Genomic DNA, 23187 nt, shown 5'->3' on the forward strand with positions numbered 1-23187 from the left:
AACTAAGAAGCAGAACAAAACAAAGATTACACTTTTTCCCCATTTATTACAATAACTCTGTTTTTCATGTTGGAAAGTAATAAAAAGGTTAAAATTATACTTATACAATGCTTTTCTAAAGCTGTTCCTTTATGCTTCAAATGACAAAAAACAGGCTAAAGATCTGACTCACACATAGCTGTATTTTATTGAGGAACGTCTCAGTTATTTAATGGCTTTATGGTTGTCTTCTGTATTTGGTTTTGTGTTGATTGGGTGGATTTTATAGTTTGACGTATTTCCTATTGGTGAGGAACTGTAAAGATTGCAATTGGGATACCTATAAACGTAGCCACTGTTATAATATAGTAGATAAATAGTTTGGGAATTTAGACAGAACAAACACAGCAGGCCTTCAGATAGGCGGCTAATACAGGTGGGAGAATGACGTTTTATCTACTTATTCCTACTTGAAAAAAGCCCTGGGCCCTATTTCAGGAAGCCGGTTTAGTGCAAACTTTGAGTAAGTATACCCTGAGTTAACGGAAACTCTGGGTTTTCGGTTTCACAAAGCGAGTTTAGATTAATCCTGAGTGAGTTACTATGACGACACACTCCGTGAAGCTAACCTGCCCCCTAGCAGGTTTACTTCAACTAACCCTGACTTTCTCCGCCTCTTTGTCGGAAACCTGACTGTAGGAAGTGTCAGACATGGCGTGCTCCTTCCTTGAAGAGCCAGTAGATGTTGAAGCCCAAATTCTCCGCAGAGCTCTCCGCCGGGAGAGAGTGATTAGAGCGCGTTCGGACATTTTATCATTTCCTGATGATTTCCTGTGTGAACGTTACCGTTTCTCAGCACAATCTATAATTTATTTGAATAACATCCTCAGGCCTAATATTGCTCATGTGACACATCGCGGACATGCTCTCAGTTCTGTACATATTATTTGTATTGCACTTCGGTTTTTTGCAAACGGGAGCTTTCTGTATAATATTGGTGACGCTGAGCACGTTTCCAAGGCTACCGTCTGTCGGGCAGTCAGGAATGTTACAGTTGCACTGAAACGTCTCCTGTACACGTTTGTGGTGTTCCCCGGTCATAGACCCACAAGATTCATCAAAGAGGGATTCCACAAAATTGCAGGTATCAGGATGAACAAAACTTAATTCATGATGTGGTGATATTTGAACTACTACTTAAATTTTACATTTATTCTCACGGTTCCCAGGCGTGATTGGCTGTATAGATGGCACTCACATTCCAATCATTGCTCCTTCAGTAAATGAAGGAGACTATGTGAACAGGAAGTCTTTCCACAGCATTAATGTACAGGTACATAGTTCCCTGTAGCATTTCAAACTAACAAATTATTTCATTATAGTAATGGATGCTAATTTGTGTTCTCTGCACTGTGAAGATCATATGTGATGCTGCCAACATTATCACAAATGTGGAAGCCAACTGCTCAGCCTCTGTGAGTGGTGGTGGTGGACGACCTCCACCTGTTTTTCGGGCCTCCGCTTTTTTTTCTATTGGCTATAACGGGTCACATTTGAGCACACAGAGTAAGCAAATATGTACTTGTAATGTGCTCAGATAATTTCAATAAGTGCTTACAGAGGGGAAATTAATGTAGCCTCTAACTGCAATTGGTTTACAAACAGACCAAGCACTATGGCTCATAATACAATTACACCTTACCTGTTTGGACTATATTTTTATATTTCATTTTTACTTGCTGCCAGGAACGTTTGGGGCCTGTTGGGTTGCACCTGCGCTCACATCACATCACAAAATAAAATGTATGAAATAAAAAATAAAATAAAATGTAATAAAATAACGTGTTAAATGGGTGGAAATCCCTAGATCAATGTTTAAATTAACACTCACGCATTGACTCTGTCGGCTATGTCTTGCCATGCATGCTCTCTTTCTTTTGCAGCTGTGGCTGTGTTACTTTTTTTCCGCGGAATTTGCATGTTATCGGCATATGCTGCCATCAGAATTTCGGCCTCAAGCGCTGTAAAATACATTGACCGCGCCTTCTTTCCCTCCGTCTCCATGGTGACTCGCTTAATCTGTGCTCCACTAATCAGGGCTTTATGTATCCTCGTGTGCGCGTTTAACTTGGGGTTAAAGCAACTCCGCGTTGACTGAACTAATTGTTATCAGCCTTTCTGAAACCGAATATTCCGAGTTGGACAGTTCGGGGTTACTCAACCCTGAGTATCGTTTTTCACTCTGAGTTTTCTAAACCGGCTTCCTGAAATAGGGCCCTGTTCTTCAAATTAAAAGTCACCAGCAGTGAAAGAAGAAAAAGAAAAGTTTTTTCGGGGACAAACGGTGTTATTTAAATGGGCCAACATCGTCCCCTGTTGGCCAGGCTGCGAGTTGGTAAGCAAGTCGTTGCTAGGTGGATCAAAGCAGTCTCTGATTGGCTTTTGCCTTCAAACGTAGCCAATCAGCGTTACGTTTGGAGCACGGTTCCTTCTTGTTGTGAAGCGTCTAGATACAAGGAAACTGCAAGCAGCCATCCTTGTTGAATTTAGTTAGCTTACGCATTTTCCTTTCTCGGCGAATTATAATTTCTGATTTAATTGTAAAACTGTTTTATTGAAAGAATACTTCGCAAAAGCATTAAATAACATTAACCTATATAGTAGACGGCAACTGTAAAACGTATTTCCAGTATGTTAAGATTTAGCTTTAGGAGGGAGAAAGACAAGGAGTTTGTAAGTTTCCATTCTTTTATGATAGATATTAACCTTTTGTAGTTTGTCTTATTATTTTTGTGTTTTTTAAGGCTTTACTTATGGTTAATTAATAATAGTAGGAGTTCTTTGTTTTCAAAAATACTGCCGCTAACTCTTGGTAATGAGTATTTAATTGGTGGTATTGCCTATTTTTTAAGCTAGAGTTTGTATAAATGGTGAATTGAGGGTTTTTTGTGCACTAGCGATTGCTCTAGCATTACTTAGTAAAATTTGAGGATAAATATTGGTGCTGTTGTGCCTTCATTACGCTCATCACTGGTCGTCAGGTGGTCATACTGTGATTCTGTAATAAATCCCTTTACCCTTCCCCTGCTGTTCACCCTGCACAACATCTGTGTTGTTTTGTTTTTGTTTGGCCCCCCCCCTCAATTTGGTGTCATCTTATATAAACCCTCCTGAAGCGTTGTGTCTGTATGTCCCTCTAACTCTTCTCTCTGTGTTGCGTAGAAGCATATAGCTCATGGTTTGATCCCTGCTGCCTCCATTGCTCCCAAACCAGCCGTACCTCGTACCCCTCCCCCTCGCAGCCCAAACCCTTCACCTGAGAGACCCAGGTACCTAACACTTTCTGTTTATCGCCCATAACCTCCAACAGCCTTTCATGTTTCATGTTTCTACTAAACTGTCATTTAATCCACACTTTCATGTTTGCTATGAGCTTGTTAGAGGCTATTTATCGAAATGTTGATTATTTCCACCGTATTTGAGGTTATGTTCTGTCCTTCCGCAAGCTGGGCTTTATTTGTTTTTCTATCTGTTATTACAAAGAACGTTAACAAGCAAAATATCATGAGACTTTGTGTAGCAATAGATCATGTGTAAAGAAAAAAACATTAAATTTTAGTGCAGGTCCAAGTCATTTTAATTAAATTGAAAACTAGAGCACTGGCTTTGGTTAATGATCTGCTCTGCTTGTGCCGTTGTTGTTGTCATAAATGATGCATTTATTGATAATTGTCATCATCCAAACTCTATAAATAAAGTCAAAAATTGTAGAGTGACTTCAAATTTGCATGCGATGCTTTCCATGCATTTCATTTACTTTTCTGTTACACATAGTGTCTCATAAAGTATGTGTTTCTATCTACAGGTCAGCTTTAGCAGCAGCCATTTTATCATCCTCACTCACTGGACAGACATGGGCCATACCTCCTGCCCGGCTGATGTCTTTATCCGAGAGTGGTCAATCAGAATCCTTCACATCTGAGCCAAACATCAGCACAGCACTTTACACAAGGTAGCCATCATATGGGAAAGGCAACAGTATTATGTCAAGATTTGTGTCATCACCAGTGTGTCAGAAAAATAAAATTCATTTTCTCTGGCAGGAGTTTTAAGAGAAAAAAACTGTTCATAAAAGTGGCTGTATTAGTTTGTGCCTCTACTAAGATACATCTAATTGTCTTCTGCTGTTATCTTACATGCTTAACTTCCTCAGAGACAGATGGTCAGAAGATTTGGTTAGCCGGCCACGTCTGTCCTCTCCTGACCAGTCAGAGGGGGAGTTGGAAGACAAGGAACAGGAAGTGGTGGATGAAGAGGATGGGGAGGAACATGTCTACCACACTCTGGACCGAAGGCAGAATTCTTCACTCACCGAATCTGTCTATGCTCTGCCACTAAAAACTAAGGTGAGGAGCTGCAGAAAGAGCTTGTATTATGTGCATGAAGGTTTCTCAGTAGATTGTTCCATGCTTCTAATACAGATCGCATAAAATACCTGTAAGAGGTGATTAGTGGTTATAAGACTAGAGGCTAAATGGGTGGCTGTGTATTTATTAGGTGTAACCCTAATAGTGGCATGTGTTACATTTAGGTGAGGCAGTTCCAGGTGTCTCTTCCAGAAGACAAGAACTCTCAGAATAACTTTAATCTTGATTCATCCTAAAATGGGAAACTTCTTGGTTCCAGAGCATCTAATCAGAATAAGTTCAGCCACCGCTGAGAATATTTGCAGAGCTAAATATGTCTGTGTAATAAAAAAAAAAGCCATCATCAGATGTCATGATTCACTATGGCAACAGGTTAAATAGAGCAGAGCCTCCATTTTAACGCAGAGTAGTTATGAATATGTGTGCCAATGCAAAATATGACATTTATCTTTAAATGGTGAGTGATGAAAGAAATAAGTAAGCTTTATTTTTATTTATTATTTTGGTTATTTTGTTGATTACTCATTCATATTTTTCTAAAGATGATCAAACTAAAATCCAGCCGATATCTCTACATATATTACAATAATTATTTCGATATATTTATTCATCAGTTATCTGACGTCTGTCTTAATCTGTAACAGCTGAATAAGAGTTCTTAGATTGGATTTATTTATTTATTTATTTATTTTTTACATGCAAATTTTGCCCAATTTTCCCAGCTCTGTAATTTGGAAATGTTTAAATATTTCAACATTAAGTGTTGTCAAAACACATTTAAACAATCTTCAAAATGTATCCAAAACCTCACTTTAAACTCCATTTAGTTCACCTTCAGGATCACTACAGTCATTCTCACTGAGACATTTATAAATCTCCAACATGATGCCAATTATGACAGCAATTTTCAGTCTTGGCTGGTCACCATGTAACAGTTGACTGGTAATTACTTATTATTTTGTGCATCTAAAGGGTCAGCCCATGAGGTTTATTTAATGGGAGGTTGGAGTGTTGGCATGTATTTAATGAGTGTTACTACTCCTAAATAGGTTTTCCTTGAGTCTGTGGTATTTTGGTATTGTAATCCCAGTCTGATCCAGTAGGAGGCACAGTTGTACTCAGAATCGATACTTTGTTTCTTTTTAATGCTGTGCTATGGTTGTCACTAAAACTATCAGCTGTGATTCAGCTCAGTAGCCATATATACGGACTTGGCTTATAGCATCTGCAGATATCCTTTCAGTTTTTCTTAGTAAATGTTGGTGGTTTTTTTGTTTTTGTTTCCTTCTATCAAACAGTTTTCTCTGTTGTACATTTGGCATTTAATTTATGTATCTACATGGTTAAATCCTGAATCCCCCCTTTTTTCTCCACTACAAAATGTTACCGTGTTTGTCTGTGGTGCTCTTACAATCCAGGTGGTGAGTTCTTGCACTTCTGCAAATTGCCTGAAAATTGCCTTAAAAAGCTGTTATTGTGATTTATGGTAGTCACTGATCACAGTACATTAGTAATGGGAAGTTTTTCACAGTCTTGCTTTATCTGCACACAGTTAATTCTATTCTGTGGTGTACAGTTTATCTGTAAAATTGCCTTGTGAGTTCTCTTCCTAATTCGGTCCGTGGCACTATGCCAAATGTCTCCTTTTATAGATCCCTGAGAAAATGTTATATTATGTTGTTGTTCTTCTACTTGGATAGCTAACCTGTAAAGGTCCCAATGGTCTCTCCCTGTCAACTATCTTTCCAGGCTATGGCAGTGTCTGAATCTCTCAGTTATGACAGCCACAAGTCAAAGTGATATAGGACATCATGGATCTATTGTGTCATAATCTAAGGCCAACAGACCTAGTATGGTGACTCATATGATATAGTAGTTTTACACAATGGTGTACCACCTCTAGGTCCAAAAAAACATCAGCCCGAACCCACATAAATCTACAGGATGGTCTTCACTTTCTGCTTTTTTTATGACTCAGGGTGAGAGTAAAGGTCACTGTGAGGACATTGTGCTTGTTTCTAAATATAGAAATGCAGTATATTTTTTTCCATCAACAATTGTGGAATTTATTGAATTTTTATCATGGTTGAGGTGTTAAAAATAAATTGTCTTCCAATTTTTCCTCATAATTCTGTTTCAGCTATATGTCTTCTCTACACTGAACTGACAAATGTAATTCATTCATGTTGTTTTGTAGGCTCTTTCAAACGGTACAATTTAATAAATACACTGATAAGATATTATCGGATACGTTTTGGCAAAGACCATAAATAAACTCCTCCAGGCTGCAGGGATTTATATATTTGTTTGAAAAGACTTACTATACTGACTCCCTCTTTATTTATTTTGACAGTCTGTCTTCAAGTCCTCTACACCCCTGCCAACTCAGACTTCTGGCAGAAGAGAGTCTTCACCAGGTACTGATTTTACAATAATGACAGATGGGTTAACATATTTCATAAGGAGAAGAACATCGTAGTAGTAGTAATAATGATAATGATAATACGAAGGACAATGCTCATGAAAGAATTGATCTGTGGTAAAAATTGACCTATGTATTTAAAATATGGCCTGTATATTGTAGAGCCCACTGAAAAAGATCAGAAATCAGCACTGATTTCCAGTTAGCTTTCTTCTAGTACATTTTCACACATCCAACACATAAATGCTTGAAAATAAAACTGTGTGTATTTTTATAAACAGATTTTTGTATATAGGTAGCAAATAGCAAACGCACATGCCCACAAATTTCAAACATTTTAGCTGATATAAAACAGCTGGTTGTGATCACTGATGTGAAAGACAGGTGGTAACATTGACAGTAATAGGTCTATCGAGTAATTGGAATGACTCTAATTATGAACAGCAAATCTGAAAATCTCTCCAACAACATGTAACTAAACATAAAGTTCTGTTATTGCTTTTGTGTATTGTTGGTGCTCTTCCAAAACAACGTGTAATAGAAATTCAAGACTATTGGCTTTTGGAGTCTTTTCTATGAAAAGCACTAGTAAAACAATTAAAGCCATGCAACCTGATATTAAAATCTTCTCCATCACATAGCCAAATTACCGGTACACCACACTCTTGACTCTATGTTAGAAAAGTACAGCTCTTATTCAACTGACATTTAGTTTCATAACAGCCATAAGGTAACCTCATATCATTAGAGCTAAATGGAAAGCCTCGTTAGAATTGTTATTAGCAGTGCTACCCTCAGGCTTTTGGTGGTGGTAAATTAAACTGTTCTGTCTGTTCCTAAAATGCTCCTACCTTAATAACTAAAGTGCAGACATAATATCTGTCTGATTCGCAAGGTAACACTTTCAGGCTTTGCAGAAATTACATTTTTACATAACCATTAGCTGATTGTGGTAAAAAGGGAGTTTACTATAATAAAACCCTTAGAAATCAGCGCTCCTCTCGGTTTTGAATTCATTCAATGAATTTGTTCACATCACACAGATTTCACTGAGGAGACCAGTGGCCAATCCCCAGAACCCAAAGAGAAGAAAATGTCTGTGAGGAAGACTCTTGAAAATTGGAAAGATGATGTTCCAAGTAGGTGTAAATACTAAAGTAGCCTGTGTGTGTCTGCTTGGCATTTTTACATATAGATTTTTAATTTAAAAATTAATAAATGTATGTATATTAAGCATTAAAGGGTCACCCCACTGTTTGCCTTTCTCTTCATGTCCTGTAATCTACCCAATAAAGGGTGAAGGCATTCCAATATCTGTAAGTTAACATGTTAATGTTAATATTAACTGTAAAAAAAAATATCAGAGTAAAAACAAACCATTCAATTGGTCAGGTGAAATAAACATGTTAACAATGAAATATTTTAAGTTGCATGCATTTTATGTATGTATATTTAACATAGTATTGTAGATAATGTTCTATAATGATATTTGTGGTCATCAGTGCACATTGTGTTCTGATAAATGGCTTTAGCAGAACTCGATGTGAAATGCAACATGCCATGTAAAAGTACTATTTCTTCTCTACATCATTCTCTCCATGACATTGCTGTTTTGTTGTTTTTTTTATTCATGTAACAAGAGTTCCCACCTCAAATGAGAAATGTATTTTGAAATGGTTATAGCAGGCTGCCTGCTGCCTAGATGCCTAGATATGTTACTAGATAAATGATAGTAACATAACTCATATAGTTATGTTACAGTTTTAGGATTTTTTTCTGTTTGTGTCCATGTTTTCTATCTCTGCTGTAACAAAAAGCAGCACTAAATTTGTATTTTCAATACAGTACATACTTTCTGTTCATTTATACATTTTATTCTATTTTTGAAAAGTATTTTTGTTGCCTGTTTCAGCAACACCGACCATTTTCACTGCTGGTCACCCCAGGCAAGCAAGCCAAGCCAAAAGCCCCAAAGACCTCCGTGAGCTTCCTCCAGAACCCAGCAATACATACAGTGAACTGCGGAAGAAGGTAGTGAGGGACCGTCGGGAAAAGAACACAAGGATGGTAGACAAAGAAAAGCTACTAGAGGAGAGACTGCAGCGCCTGGAACGGGAGATTAGTGACAGCAAAGCCTTCTCAAACCAGAGGTCCTCTGCAGGTAGAGTAGAGGAACCGCTGGAGAGATACTGTACAGAGGAACAATGTGGAGAAATTGAATGAAGGGAAGTAGGGAAAGTATATAGAAGTAACAGTGGAAGTAAAACAGATGCAAATGAGGCAGAAAGGAAAAGTAAGCAGAGAGTTACAGCGGATGGAGGAATTTACAAGTGTCAAAAGAGGGAGCTGGAGATAGTGCTAAGGGTAGAAATGGCACTGATCGTTGGACTCCACAGCATGTCCTCAGCATGAAGAGAAGAAGAGGGAGTAATGAAAAGAAACATGAAAGCACTTTGCTGATCTTTAGGCAGACCACATGTACTGTAGAGTCAAAACCCATGTTGAGGAATGACCTGAATGGGCTGTGTTGCATTGTAGTGTTGCATAGTTGCACACTCCTGAAAGATACAAATTATTGTCCTGATTTTGTAAAAATCACAAGCCCTCACATTTCACATTTTTTGCTTTAATTCAATGCTTTGGCATGTGGAAACTGGCTTAAAACTACTTATTAATCTGGAAAATTATTTGTAACCTGATATGCTTTGTTTGCAGGCAGCCAAGCAGAGCTGCAGAATTTGAGGCAACATGCTCAGGAGCTGGTTGATGAAAACGATGCCCTCAAACTGACAGTTCACCGTCTGAATGTGGAGCTGAGCCACTACCAGGCGCGGTTCAGACCACTGTCCAAAGAAGAGGTATAACAAGCTCAAGACATGAATATGACAAGAGACTACTTCAGTGAAGGATAAGGGGCTAATTGAGAATTAATGAACTATAGGTATTTCTAAAAAATATATATATATGGGTCAGTTTAAACTTTTCATGAATAAGATGCAATGCAACCTCAGGGTTTGCTTGAAAGAAATTTGAGAAATTGTATTGTGAATATTACCAATCAGCTCAGTTACAAACAGCTGTTCCTATTAGGGAGTTGTACAGAGAAAAAAATTCAGTCTGTCTCACTCCTACCTTACCAAATTTAACTTAAATCAGGTATATGTGTTTGTTGGGTCTGTGTTTCCACAAGCCCCGCTGGTTTAGAGACTTATTCATCATGAAGAAAACAAGACAGTCAGCGATCGATCGATTTACTTTCAAGGGAGGCCTCATTGTTATCTGCCACAAAATGACCCCTTTTATTGGGAAAACAGTTCATATAATACACATCACAGCAAAAGCACCACCCACGTAAAACCCCCAAATGGTTACAACGACAAGGCACTATGCGTGTGTATGTGTAAACATCTGTATGCATGTGAGAATGTGTGTGTGTGTGGCCTCCTGCTGACCAAAAGGGTCATAAAAGCAGGAAGCAACATCACAAGAAACAGATCTTCCAGATAGGATGTATCTGCAAAAAAACACTACATCCCCCCCAGAACCTCGAGAGGTTGGGGAGGGGGATAAAAGAATTCCTTTCTTAACAGAGTTAAAACAATGTAGAGATGGTAAGCATAAAAATGACAACATTTAACAATTCACTCTAACAGTGTTCTCCTGTATTATCTTCATTTACTCTTAGACTTATTTTCTTAGATTCTGTAGAAAATCTAATGGCAGTACATCTCCTTATTTTCAAAGCTTCATAACTGAGCTTTTAAGATACACATCCACCTTTGATCCAAAACCCTGCTGAGTGAAGTAAGGTTTTATTTTTGTCAGTCCTTCCCTCTGATTTGTTGAACCAAAAGAGTTTTTTGTTACTGTCTGTGGCGGTCTCTCTGGTACAGTCTGTCCAGATTATTGTAGGTTTAGCGCTGCAGGAGAAAGCCAGCCTTTGGTTTTAATCATGACTACCTCATGCTGTGTTTTCACACCAGGGGATCTCCTGCTCTCATCACTGCCTCTGTGGCTGCATGTCTCTGCAAAGGCTCATTACTAACAAGTGAAGTGTGGCTGGAAAGAAAGAGATAAAGGAAAATGCATTTTACAGTGAAGTAACACAGTTATAAGAGATTGGATGAGTCATAATCAGTTTAATTGGTTCAGTTAAAAGGATCTGCTTCCATATTAAATTATCTATAGCAAACCTTGAGTGGGTCTCCTCTTTTTTGCTGTAGGAGGCATTTTGCTGGTAAGTTAGAAGTTCATAGGATCAGTACAGATCAATACAAAGTTGCTCTGATTGATTATCTTTATCCTATAACATGTCCTAACTGATGAGTGTTCTTCCAGCAAGACATTGCCACCATTCAAAGGGCATGAGGTAACACTCAATGATTTGATGTGTATGAGCCAAATGAACACCTAAATTAAATTTTAGAGTGTCATGGAAACAGGTCCATCTTTAAAACACCAAATAAAGGGACATCTTTGGAAGAATGGTGTTCCATTCCTCTATTGGAGCAGCTTAGCTCTTAGTCAGAGTAACTACTCTTGTGTAGTTATTGATGCTACACTAGATTCCAACACTCTATTGGCCCATTTTGATATATTCAACTTATCCATGTAAAGGACTAAACTGTAGTGATGGGATAAAAGCCCAACTTCATTTTCTTTCTTTCTATGTCACTCCTTACTCATCTAGCACTCCAAAGTCAGTGGCTTACCAAACACGGGGTCTCCTCCTCCATGGCTGGTAAGTATAAATATATAACACTACAGTACATTTCTGGCTTGACTGTAGGCTGACCTTTTAGCAAGTTAATAATCTGATGTCACTAATCAATACATATAGTGTCGCTGGCTAATCTAATAGGCAAGTCATTTCGTAAAATAAATTGACTGGTCAATCGATTACTATGGTTGATTTTTTCAGTATCCCATGAAATTGAAGAAAAATGTGAAATTGCAGATTTTCAGTCTGCTGACAGTTGGTCTGGTAGCACGGTTAATCACAACCAAAGCTCACTAAAATTTGCACAGGTAAGAGACTGGGCATTTTCTTTTAAATGAGTATATCTGAATGCCACATTGTCCAGTATCTGTCCACCCTAACAAGATCATAAAGCCCATTTGCACCAGGTATTATTACTGTCACTGTCTGATTGAAAACAAACTTTTCCTGTGTGGCGTAATCTCTAGCAAGGCAAAAGATTCATGGCACTCATGTTATGTCTAGTTTAAACTATTTCTCTTTGTCCCTTTTATGTAGGTCGACATGAAGTATTTATCTCCTCTACTGCTGGCTTATGAAGACAGAATGAATGAGAAAGATGCCATTCTGCAAACCACTGAGGTAAAGTGGTGAAATTTGTGTGAGTTTTAATGAATCATCTTTCATATTTTCTTTTTGGAGAATTGGTGAGGTTATTTCAGAGGTGGGGGTTGTTAAGTACTATTTGATGTGCCAACTTGTATTTATGTGGTTCATGGGTTGAAAACCTGCAGTACACTCAGTAGATAGAATGCATTAGTCAAGGTGCTCCCAGGATCTTATTAGATGAGGTAAACATTTAGTCATGCAAACAACAGAAGTCAAAATAAAATCATATTTTGTTCTAGTGGTAATTATTGTCTTTTTAATAAATATTTGGGTCTTTTAAAGGTAGCTATATAATACATCCTTCCTTTGGAATTAATAAACAAGTAAAAAGTAAAAACATTCTGTTTAATATGCTGCAAAAGGTTGCGATTGAGCAGGTTTCTGTGTCCTGAGGCGATCCAGTTCCAGCATAAAAGGACTTGGAACAGTTTCACAGGGGGAGGTGAGACCAGACTTAGTGGGTATAACACTAACAGGACAGCTGGTGTGCTCAGGCAGTCTCAGTGAAGGATGGTATCTCCCCAGGGGGACCTTTAAGCCTTGGCTTAGAGGTGGTAGTAGAGCAGAAGATGCATTTATTTTGTGTTTTTCTTTATGGCCTTGAAATCATTAGTTTTTGTGTATTTGTCTGCTACAGGAAAACATGAAAAAGTTGCATTTTCAATTAGAGGAAGTCATTAAAGAAAATGAGAAACTCCATGATGAAATTACCAAGACCGGAGCGGTCAATCAGAAAGACTGGTAAGAAAAAATGCACGGCTTTGTGTATGTGGGTTATTTCAACACTGTATGAACTTGATTTGCCGTCATCATTCATTCATCTGATCTTGTAATGAAAATTAAATGTCTTTTTTCTTTATCCATTGCTAGATGATAGATGCAATTAAGAAAATGAAAGAAGCTAAACCTTTGTTTCCTTTGGTACACCCCTGCTGCTGGTATTCTGTCTTTCATAATCATTCTAGCATAGAATGCTGCTGACACTGACTGAAACTAACTCTGAGAAGTTAGATAATTGCACTGCCTTTATGTAAACTATCAGGGATTTTAGAGTTGTTAACCTCTTCATGTATCTCAATCTAATATATAAGGGATTACTTAAGTACTAGGAATACATGTTGATGCTCAGTACATTTGTATACGTATAGACTTAGTCTTTATTTCAAGTGCTCTTGTGAAAAGTATAAATACTTCATGATACTAGATGTCCAATTCATTCAAAGGCCAACACTTGTAGGCAATCATATTAACTCATTTATTTGTATTCAGTAGACTTATCAAGTTGTTAATATGTTTCTTCTTAGAAAGACTAACTTGCAGGAGTAGAAAAGTATATGTTATCTTACAAGGATTACAGAATTTATGTAAGATTTGTTTCTTGGAAAGATAGCTTAATCTCTGTAAAGGCTAATGTAGCATGTAGCAAAGCTATTTATAGTATTTTTGTGTCTGTTTGTTAAATTAGCAAGTTTTGTGATGTGCTGATTTAGCATTGATAATATCTCACTCTCCTGCTTTCTTTCTTTCTGCAGTTATCAAATTCAACAACAGGCCGTTCTGGTTTTGCAGGAGAACCAGGATCTCATCAATCAACTCGAGGAGCAGCATGCTGAGGCCAAGGCCACTCACAGCAGACATAACACTGAAGGTATTTTCTGAAACACTGAAAGACCTAAAAAAAAATTAAAAAGATGAAATAAATTCTTCCACAAGCATTTACACTAAAATCTTTAAAATGATGCATGCATTTCAGAATTACGTCTGTTTTTTTTGTTTAAAAAAATGTTTTTAGGTCTTTTTTGATAGGGATAAATGAGGAAATACAGAATATAACACAGAATACGCAGAAAAAGTCTAAATGTCTACTTTTGGTGTTGGCCGTGTCCCTTTGAAGGTCGTAGATTCGAACGTTAACGCAGTAGATGTTTCTTTTTGGATTCAGGTATATAATGCAAACTTTCATTTTTGTTGGCTCTTTGACCTAGCTAACACAAAGATGCATTGTTAGACATAGGAAAAGCTTAAAAAAAGCAACAGCTTGTTTAAAAGAGCCTTTCACAACATTAACAATGTAACAAATCGTTGCCAGAATGAGCCCCGCCCTAAGAATATACATCTCGTCATGTGTCTCAGTCTAATATGGATGTGATTTATTGAGTAGTAGTCATACGTGTTGATGCTCAACGCATTTTTATAAATAGGATACCATTAAACTTCATTTTGAGTTGTTTTCACCTACTGGGTGATACCTAAGGTTTTTTCCATATTATTTTTGGTTTCATAATACATACTTTCCTTTCTGTTGGCCCCGTGATCTAGCCAACAAAGAAACACAAAGACCCATTGTTAAACATAGGGAAAGATCACTTTTTAAAAGTCTTTCACAACGTTAACAGATCTTCATTTTCCATTTCGGGTGAGCCCCACCTCAAGAATATGCAACTTAAAAACGTACACACTCGCAATTTCACGGCCTTTTTTGTAAACATGTTAAATTCAGAAAAGATTACTCAAAAAGACTCAAGTGACATACAAGGAGAATACATACAAGAAAACATGAAAATACATTTTGAGCACTAAAGGCATTTAGCCTAATGTACATTTACTGGGCTCGCTTCCCTATTTCGTTTTTTTATTTTCCTTTTTATTCATTTTCTTCTGTTTAATACTCTCTTTTTTTCTTATCTCTTTCTTGTTTCTTTAGTGGCAAAAGTGTCTAAGAAACTGATGTTATTAGAAGTGGAAAACCAGCGTTTGGAAGGGGACCTGGAAGAAAGCAGGAGGGAGGTGCAGAAAAATAAGAAGGAGCTTCAAGTTCTGCAGGCCCGCCTAAAGGATGCAGTCACCTGGGACGAACACTGCAGCATTGCTGGAAAACTGAGAAGGTACCCTTCTAATCTCACGTTATTAAACAAAACTGAATACTTAAGTATTAAAGCTGCTCTGTTATTTCAAAGAGAAAACAAGAAACTGTAGACTGAACAATTTATCTTCACAAGCATTGACCATTCTTGCTCTATGTTGGGTAAGGGTGTTGAGAAAGCTTTGTTTATTATTATTTCAGTTGATTTGTAGCACAGATAAGTAGACAAAACAAGAACTACAACAAGAGTAGCACCTGAAGCACTGCAGTTTTAAGTGCAACAGAAAAGTCAAATGGGATTTAATGAATAAATGTACGTGGTCAGGTATTGTCATAGCCCCTGGGATTTAAAATACAACTCATGTTTACACAAATGAATCAAAAATAAATTGCATAAGCATGAAATAACAGGACTATTACATTTAAAACAAATATCAGTAGGCTATATTTTGGAGTTTTAATTGCAGATTGTGACACGTGCTGTGACATAATTCTATGAACTCTTCTCTTCACTCTCAGACAACTGGAGCAGCATGAGAGCAGAAGTAAGGGTGAAATTGACAAACTGCTTCTGAGAGTATCTAACCTCCAGGAGGAGAACAGGATTCTAGCTCTGGACAAAGCCCAGCTAACTGCAAAAACAAGGGCAATGGAGGCTGAGCTGGAGCTCTCCAGGCAATCCAACAGGTAGTAAATATTTAGTGTTCTTTGTTTGCTGTTATCACATACATGAAACCTGGTATACAGCAGTGAGACACAGTTCTTGGAAGGTTTTCAGCATTGCTTGAGCCATTAAAACAAAAGAATGTTATGATTACTATAACAGCATGTGGAACCAATTCCATTTTCAATATATTAAAATACTTTTGTGCAAAGAATATGCAGCATCTGGATATGTTGAGAAACAAACTGCCATAAAAACTGGTACATGGATGTTTAACAAGAGTAAAATCAGTGTAAACTATTTATTGTTTATAATTGGGACAGCTTGCTTTTAAAAAAACAAACACTCATGATAACTTGAAATTGAAGCAGTCTGATAATGTGCTAGACTCCTGCACATCCACTGAGCTCTGTGTTAAGGTTTTTTTAAATAAAAAAAATCCAACCTATATAAAGTAATATGGAAGAAGTCCACTTAGTAAGTGTTATGCACATGACTTTCATGTGGGAAAATGTGGTTCATATCCTATGTGAGGATCAGTGCCAACAAGCTCGTCTGATGGGAGACAGGAGAACTTTCTATTTTCATATAATCACTTTATTAATTTAATTATTATTAATTTATTTTTTTCTTTTCTAGATTTCTGTCCAACATTGTAGCTGGTGATTCATTCTTTTGTCCTGTTTGTCTAATGTTTTGACACCTAGTATAATTATAATTAATTAACTGTAGGGATTGCAAGGGATTGCAGCTGTACTTAAATATGTTCTGGTCTGGAGCCTTCGTTTCCCAGTAGATTTGTGCTGAGATTAATGTGAACTCTTTCAATATGAAGTGTGAAGTCTGTCAAAAGGTGTTTAATAACCAACATTTCCCCCCACCTTGTGCAGATGGCATGATCTCAAGTATCATCCAGCTAACCTATTGTCCTTCTTCTTATTCAACCCTTCTATCTGCTGCTTTCCCTTTTCTTAACCCCTGCTTATTTTTCTTTACCATGTTTTCACCAAACCTCCCTTTCGCACTCCATTCTCGTGCCCCCATACTTTCTCTTTCTCTCTTTTCTGTGTTTTTGGTCCTCTTTTAATACTCTTTAATCAATTCCCTTCCTCACTCGCCTATCTTTCCATCAATTAGGAAGGCTGAAAGAAGAATGAGTATGTTGAAGCAACAAAAGGAAGAGTGTGTGTTAAAGGAGGAAAAGACACGGCACTACCTGGGAGCTGTCATTTCTGTGGCAGAACACATTTCCCAGGAGAGAGACCAACTATTACACATGGTACTACTGATGCTACTGTAAAAAGATTTTGTACCACATGTGACACTGAATAGATGCACAAACATGAGGGTCTTGAAACTTTCCTTTGATAAAAAAAATGGTCTAAATATACTGAATATTAAGTATCAATTCATTCACTTACTAATTAAGCTGTTTGTAGTAATGCCAGCTTTGGTTGCTGTTTACAGACAATTGATCCGAAATGACAACAAAATTCAGTAGTTAAGGTGTAAAGGTATTTCATAAGGGTTGCAACAGGTCTGGAGGCAGGTAGGATTTTGGATTTTAAAAATAGTCACAGAAAAACTAATAGGCACCCAAAAACTGCTGGCAGATGCAAATCAGACTGGCTACCCCTCAAAATTTGTTGGTAATAATGTCATAAGGTTGCAGAAAACCTGGGACCAGTCCCTGGATAGATTACTGGTACATCTCAGGGCCAACATAGACAGGCAACCACTCACACTCACATTCACTGACATTATCTAATGCTTATTTGTATTTCCTGAACAAGTTTGCTCTTAAAATTAACTCCATTCTAGGAGAAAGAATCTTAAGCTCCTTCTCCTCAGCTCTGCTGAGAATCATTAAATTGATGGTTAGGACTTCCAGATAATCAGTCAACTGATCAATTAAAACTGAATTATTAATGATTCCAAAATCTTATTTGGTTTTCACATGCACCTGTTTTCAGAGATAGCAAATTTAATAATTTAATAGCAGAAAATTAACTAGCCATATAATACTATTCTTTCTCTCTTTTTTGCCATATTTTTCAAGTAGTATTTGATAACAGTGTAATAAAACTGGAAATTCTGTTTTTGGAGTGCCAGCCCAGTATTTTTAGTGGCTCCCATATAGCCACCCCTAAGAAATTTTTTTGGAGGAGGTGCCCCTGAGGATAGGTGACAAAAGTGTGCATTTGATTCAGTGTCATGTTAAAAAAACAGTTTGAGATTATTGGAACTTTGTGACATGATGCATTATTTTGCTAGAAGCAGCCATGAGAAGCTGGGTACAGTGTGGTGATGAGAGATGATGAACATGGTCAGCGACAATACTTGTGCAGGGTGCGGAATTTAAATTATGCCCAGTGATGTACTGAGGAACCCAAAGTGTGTCAAGAAAATATCCCCCATACCATTATAGCACCTCCACCACTGGCACCTTGTTTTTGATACAAGACAGGATGGATCCATGTTTCCATATTTTTTACCCAAAATTGTGACCCCACAGACAGGCAGCAGTTTTCCAGTCTTCTATTGTTAAAATGATCCTCACAAATGATCCTCACATGTATGCATATCTCTGTGTATATCTCTGTTGTATACTTTCATTATTCAGACAAGGTACACGCACAGAGAAGATAACGTAAAGGTTTTTTCAGTCAAAGCAATTGTATAAATCAGACCAAAAAGTGTGTAAGGCGTACAGGAACCGAACTGTCTGATTTTCCACCTCTGGCATTATATAACTGGGTATATATTATCTGGGTTTTTTTAAGCATTGTGATTATGTATGTTATGTAAGCAGTAGAAATGTTTTAAATGCTGAAAACATTTTATTTTTTTTTAAATTTATACATAGTTGCCTATAAAGCACTATGATTATTGCAGAGTTAAAGAAGACTCACGGTTACTTTTTGTGTTTTTGGAGTTCTAAAGAGTCATGACCAGTAATCTGAGAATGACTGGCATGGGGGAGCCTTAGCTGACTTTGACTTTTTATGAAATCTTGATTCACACAGTTACTTAGTAGGTAATAATGAGTGAGTATTTTCTTATCCATCCTTATCCAACCTAGTACAAGTCTGCAGATTGGTTATACTGTCCTGAAGTTAGACAGCTTTTGTGCCTCACCCATTTGGCTGCACAGGATTTCTGTAAATTGGCAACAGTTTGACGTCTTTCATTCATTTCCTTTATCCAATTCTCCCATAATCCCTCACTTCCTTTATCCAATTGTGTGTTTAACCCTCCCTCTGTGTTCCTTTTTTAGCTCAGTAACCCGCCATCTTCCCTGTCTGCCTCCCTAGGCATCATCTCTTCAGCAGGAAAAGCAGAGATTCATCAGCAGGATTCTCAGTGGCACAGTTCGATTTGGAAAACTACAAGAAGAAGTCAAAGTAAGTTTGTTTATTAAAACATCACTTTCAGAATACAGTCACGTCCCCTGTAAACACCTTTTTTTTTCACACAAGAATCATACATCAGTGGTTTTAAAAAGTCAAATCTGGCTCACTGGCTACAGTGGGTTTGGTTTGTCTTAATAATGTCTGCACATATGATTAAGGAGCCAGAACTCTCTTAATGTATTCCCAGAAGCTGCACTGCTACGTGGCAGGCAGGTTAATTTGATCTTAACCTCTGATGCTTGGCAAGCTTTTGAACAACACATTTGGTTCATCTGGTGCCTCAACTGATCAGGCTGAAGCATAACGTGCCAGTTTCAGTCCTCACACTTGTGTCTTGCAGATTGCTTTCTCTTATGCTGACTTGAGTGGGTCAAGTCAAGTATCTTAGATAATCTTCTCATTTTTAAGAGCTCATGCAATTAGGACCATACATTGTAAGCATGTTTCATGTAAAGAAAGCACCAGTATAATGATAATGATCAGAGGTTATAAAGGGGTGCCGTTTGTGCTCTATGACTGTGGTCATAGAGAACATACTGCTGTTATGTGCTATTTTACATGCATTTTCTCACTTTGCCTGTCAGCACTTTTCCTTTATGTTTGTCCCTTTCTAAAAATGCTGATTCAATCCCCACCAGGCCATGGGTTCTTTAGTTCAGTTTTAGATTACTTTCATTTAATTTTGTTTTCAGTTGACTTATAATTATACATGAATTCAAATTAATTAGAGTTTAAATTAAACTATTATGCCATGAAATCTCATCCCTCGTGTACAGTATTGCACTTGCATGTAGTTGTCAGTACCAGACACATGCATGAGCATAGGTAATTGTAGATTAGAACACAGAGCCTCTTTCTTCCTTGTTCATTCTTTGGCAAGACCACATTGATCCCACCATTCCCACAGAAATAAAATGAAGCCTATTATAGTAAATCACCATGGTAGCCTTTTCTGCTGATATGAATCTTTCCACTGTGGTTGACAGTTGTTGTACACCATCAGCTACTGTACAGTTGTGCATTCTTCTTTTGTAATTGTTTATTATGATGAAAAAAACATGACACTAGCTATAGTGCCTTGCTCAGCGGCCAGTGGTATGTGTGTTCTGTCAGTAGCTCTTGTCACTCAAACCAGAGCAAGGAAAAACATCTCAGTGGGTTTAACAATTTTATTAGGGTCTCTATAGCAACAGCTCATAGGGAGAGAGAGAGAGAGAGAGAGAGAGAGAAGTGTATGTGTGTGTACGTGTGTGAATGCAAATCTCATAGTTGGTGATCAGACCATGAAAAAAGGAGAGCTGTAAATGTTGTGGTAAAAAACATTTTCCCCTCTTTTCCTAATAGTAACACAAAAAAAAATCTGACATAAAGGTGGACTTTAAGGTTTGTAGTGGTTTCACAAAAGCATTATGGCTTAGGAATTGTCTTCAACACAATTTTAAAATGAAACAAGAACCAAATTGAAGTCCTGATAGAGTATCAGCACTTATTGTTTGACCACTGCCTGCTGCAAGAATAGCCCGAACACACATTGGCACTGATTCTGAAAGTCTCTGAAACTCTGCTGGATGGATGGAACATTATTCCTCCAAAATGTTTTGATCCCTTTTAGTGTAGGGTTAAAGAGTCTTGGTTTTTACCTTGTATTTGTCACACATCACGTTGTTGTAAGCCAACCATAACGTAATATGGTCGGCATTTGCGTCATCACATTGTATTATATAAAGAAACCATACACATAATTTAATTAAGATGAGTTCATAGATTAATTAAACGAGTCACTGAGTGTTTACATTCTCTTATTTGCTCTGTGAGTCACAGCTATGTTGCCTTTCTGTAACCTGCTCCCTTCTGTACCAAACACCTGGATTGTACAGGAAAAAATATACAAACCCATTTCAGACTGGTGTATCCCAGTTCACATTTTTGAGGACATTCACACCAGCTAGAGCAGATAAATATCCCTGTGTTGTCTTTTTTATTTCTCACCTAATCAGTGTTTAAAGTATTTAGAGTTTACTTAAGCAAATATGATGCAATGGTAGGTTAATATCAGTGGTTGCTGTTTTTACTCATTTCTATTTATAACAGGACTGCATACATGTTATTGTTCTTGTCTGTACTGCACTACTTACATCATTCTTTTTCAAAAGCCTCAATTGTGGAGAAATTAAATAATGGAAATAATTAGTGTGGCTTAGCCTGTTACAGTAAATAATGCATTATCACAAATAGCCAGTAACCCAGTTTCACAATATAAAATACCACGAAAGGAGGGTGGAAGGGAAATACATACTCTAAAAGTATGTTAAGAAAAATATTATGCTTCTGTTATATTTTAACTGAAATATTTGGATAAAAACAGCAACTATGATAATTCGTTTGTGTACTTTACTGTTTCACAGAAAAAAGTGCATTCATTGCTCCACTTTCAGTTGTACAGCAGTTAGTTATTAGTTAGTTAAGTTAGTTAAGTTATGCCAGTAATGATTGTGAGATGTTTCATTTTTTGCATTTTCTTTGTTTGTAGTGCACAGAAGTGTAGTGGCTATCCAGTCTTTTTTTCTCAGGCTTTTCTTCAGTTGAAAATGGATTTAGTGGCTCTATAGGGCTTAGACATAAAGACCTGGAAAACTGACTAGGACAAAAAAAGACACCTCTTTGATAAGGAGGAATAACAGTCACTGGGAATGATAGCAGAGGAAATTGATCTATTTAGCACAGCATTGTGGACAATTTTATAGAAAACAAAACAAAACAAGTGAACACAGGGCAGGTCCCTCTACGGAGAAAAACTGCAGCTGATAACAGAAAAATCTGGAGAGCTGTAAAAAAAACAAACAACAACCCTTAACCATCACTGATATCACCAACAGTTTGAGAGTGGATAGCATCACAATCTGCAGTTCAAAGAAAACTTACTGTAGGGAATAACAGAGATTCATACCTCTTATGGCATACCACTAGATTGGAATTATGCATGTTTGGAGCAAATGTTTAATGAACTAATGAAACCAAAATTTCTCAAAGTGAAAGTGAAAGAAAGACTGAAGAATACATGTGATTCAAACCTCATCAAATATGAAGGAGCTAATAAAATGTTATGGGCATGTTCTGTGTGGCAGTAAAACAGGGATGGGCAATTGATTTTAACAAGCTGAACTCAGTTCTGCTTAGTATTAATTTGATCTCTTTATAAGCTTGTTGGTGAAGTCCTCCACGACAGTCCCAGTTTCTCCTGTGGACCCTTGGGAAAATTAATTGTCCATCCCTGCTATAATAGAATCATTTCAAAAGTATACACAAACATTTAGTTTGTCTATGCATGAAGCAATTCCCCTGTCTCATTTAACAGGCCTTCCAAAAATACAGTGGCATTAAGCACATTGCCTGTGCAGCCAACGCTTTATCAGTGACAGCCAAGCCAGTCACCAGATTTAAAGCCTGTTGAGCCTTTTTTTTTCTAGATGAAAAGAAGATTGAAGGAAGAAATCCCCAGTAACAAAGATCAGCGGAAACCTGCTGATTTGAAGCCCAAAGATGATAGTAAAGCTTTTGTCATGTCAGTGGTCTGCAGACTTCGTATTCTTCAAAGAGCTATGAACATTTATGACTGTTATTTCTGAAAGAAAAAAAGCATCCACATATGAAAAGCATGAAAAAAGACTTAAATGCTAGTTTATACCCCACTCATATTTCGGCTTCAATTTCAATTTAAATAGCAAAATGTTTTTATTTTTGTTAATTAAAAAACAAAAATGAGTAAATGGAATAGTAAATGATAGTCTGATAAATTCCTGATAGTTGTGATGAAGAAATTTCAAAGCCATCAAAGGGGTAAAAACCCACTAATGTTAAAATGACCAGATAAACCAATCTTTGAAGTTGTCTAGGCCACATGATAACAGGATTTGGTGCACATAAACATAAACAAGTCACAAGTTTTTAGAATTGGAAAACATCGAGGGCAAATCAAGGCAAACATTTGTAACAGCAGAAAAGTATACAATAACAGCAATAGGGAAGTAAGCTTTTTCACTCTTTGTGAGAA

General features: G+C 37.2%; 1 protein-coding gene across 4 annotated transcripts in view; it reads left to right on the plus strand.

Annotated features, from left to right (window-relative positions):
* Positions 1 to 2408: 2408 nt before the first annotated feature.
* Positions 2409 to 23187, plus strand: part of cep89 (centrosomal protein 89) — a 52561-nt gene continuing 31782 nt past the window's right edge. Inside the window, exons 1-16 of one of the 4 annotated variants that reach the window (XM_082526160.1) lie at positions 2409 to 2712; positions 3202 to 3308; positions 3845 to 3991; positions 4193 to 4385; positions 6760 to 6823; positions 7872 to 7967; positions 8741 to 8989; positions 9544 to 9686; positions 11519 to 11569; positions 12086 to 12169; positions 12834 to 12937; positions 13729 to 13844; positions 14901 to 15081; positions 15579 to 15746; positions 16861 to 17002; positions 19001 to 19127. In XM_082526160.1, coding sequence (XP_082382286.1) covers positions 2671 to 2712; positions 3202 to 3308; positions 3845 to 3991; positions 4193 to 4385; positions 6760 to 6823; positions 7872 to 7967; positions 8741 to 8989; positions 9544 to 9686; positions 11519 to 11569; positions 12086 to 12169; positions 12834 to 12937; positions 13729 to 13844; positions 14901 to 15081; positions 15579 to 15746; positions 16861 to 17002; positions 19001 to 19127 — 2014 coding nt within the window. In that variant the 5' untranslated portion in view covers positions 2409 to 2670. The remainder of the gene's footprint in view (positions 2713 to 3201; positions 3309 to 3844; positions 3992 to 4192; positions 4386 to 6759; positions 6824 to 7871; positions 7968 to 8740; positions 8990 to 9543; positions 9687 to 11518; positions 11570 to 12085; positions 12170 to 12833; positions 12938 to 13728; positions 13845 to 14900; positions 15082 to 15578; positions 15747 to 16860; positions 17003 to 19000; positions 19128 to 23187) is intronic. The other 3 variants (XM_082526159.1, XM_082526158.1, XM_082526161.1) reach the window with 3 other exon arrangements.

This window comes from Aulonocara stuartgranti (genome assembly GCF_965226115.1).
Source record: "Aulonocara stuartgranti genome assembly, chromosome: 1".
Lineage (NCBI taxonomy): Eukaryota > Metazoa > Chordata > Actinopteri > Cichliformes > Cichlidae > Aulonocara > Aulonocara stuartgranti.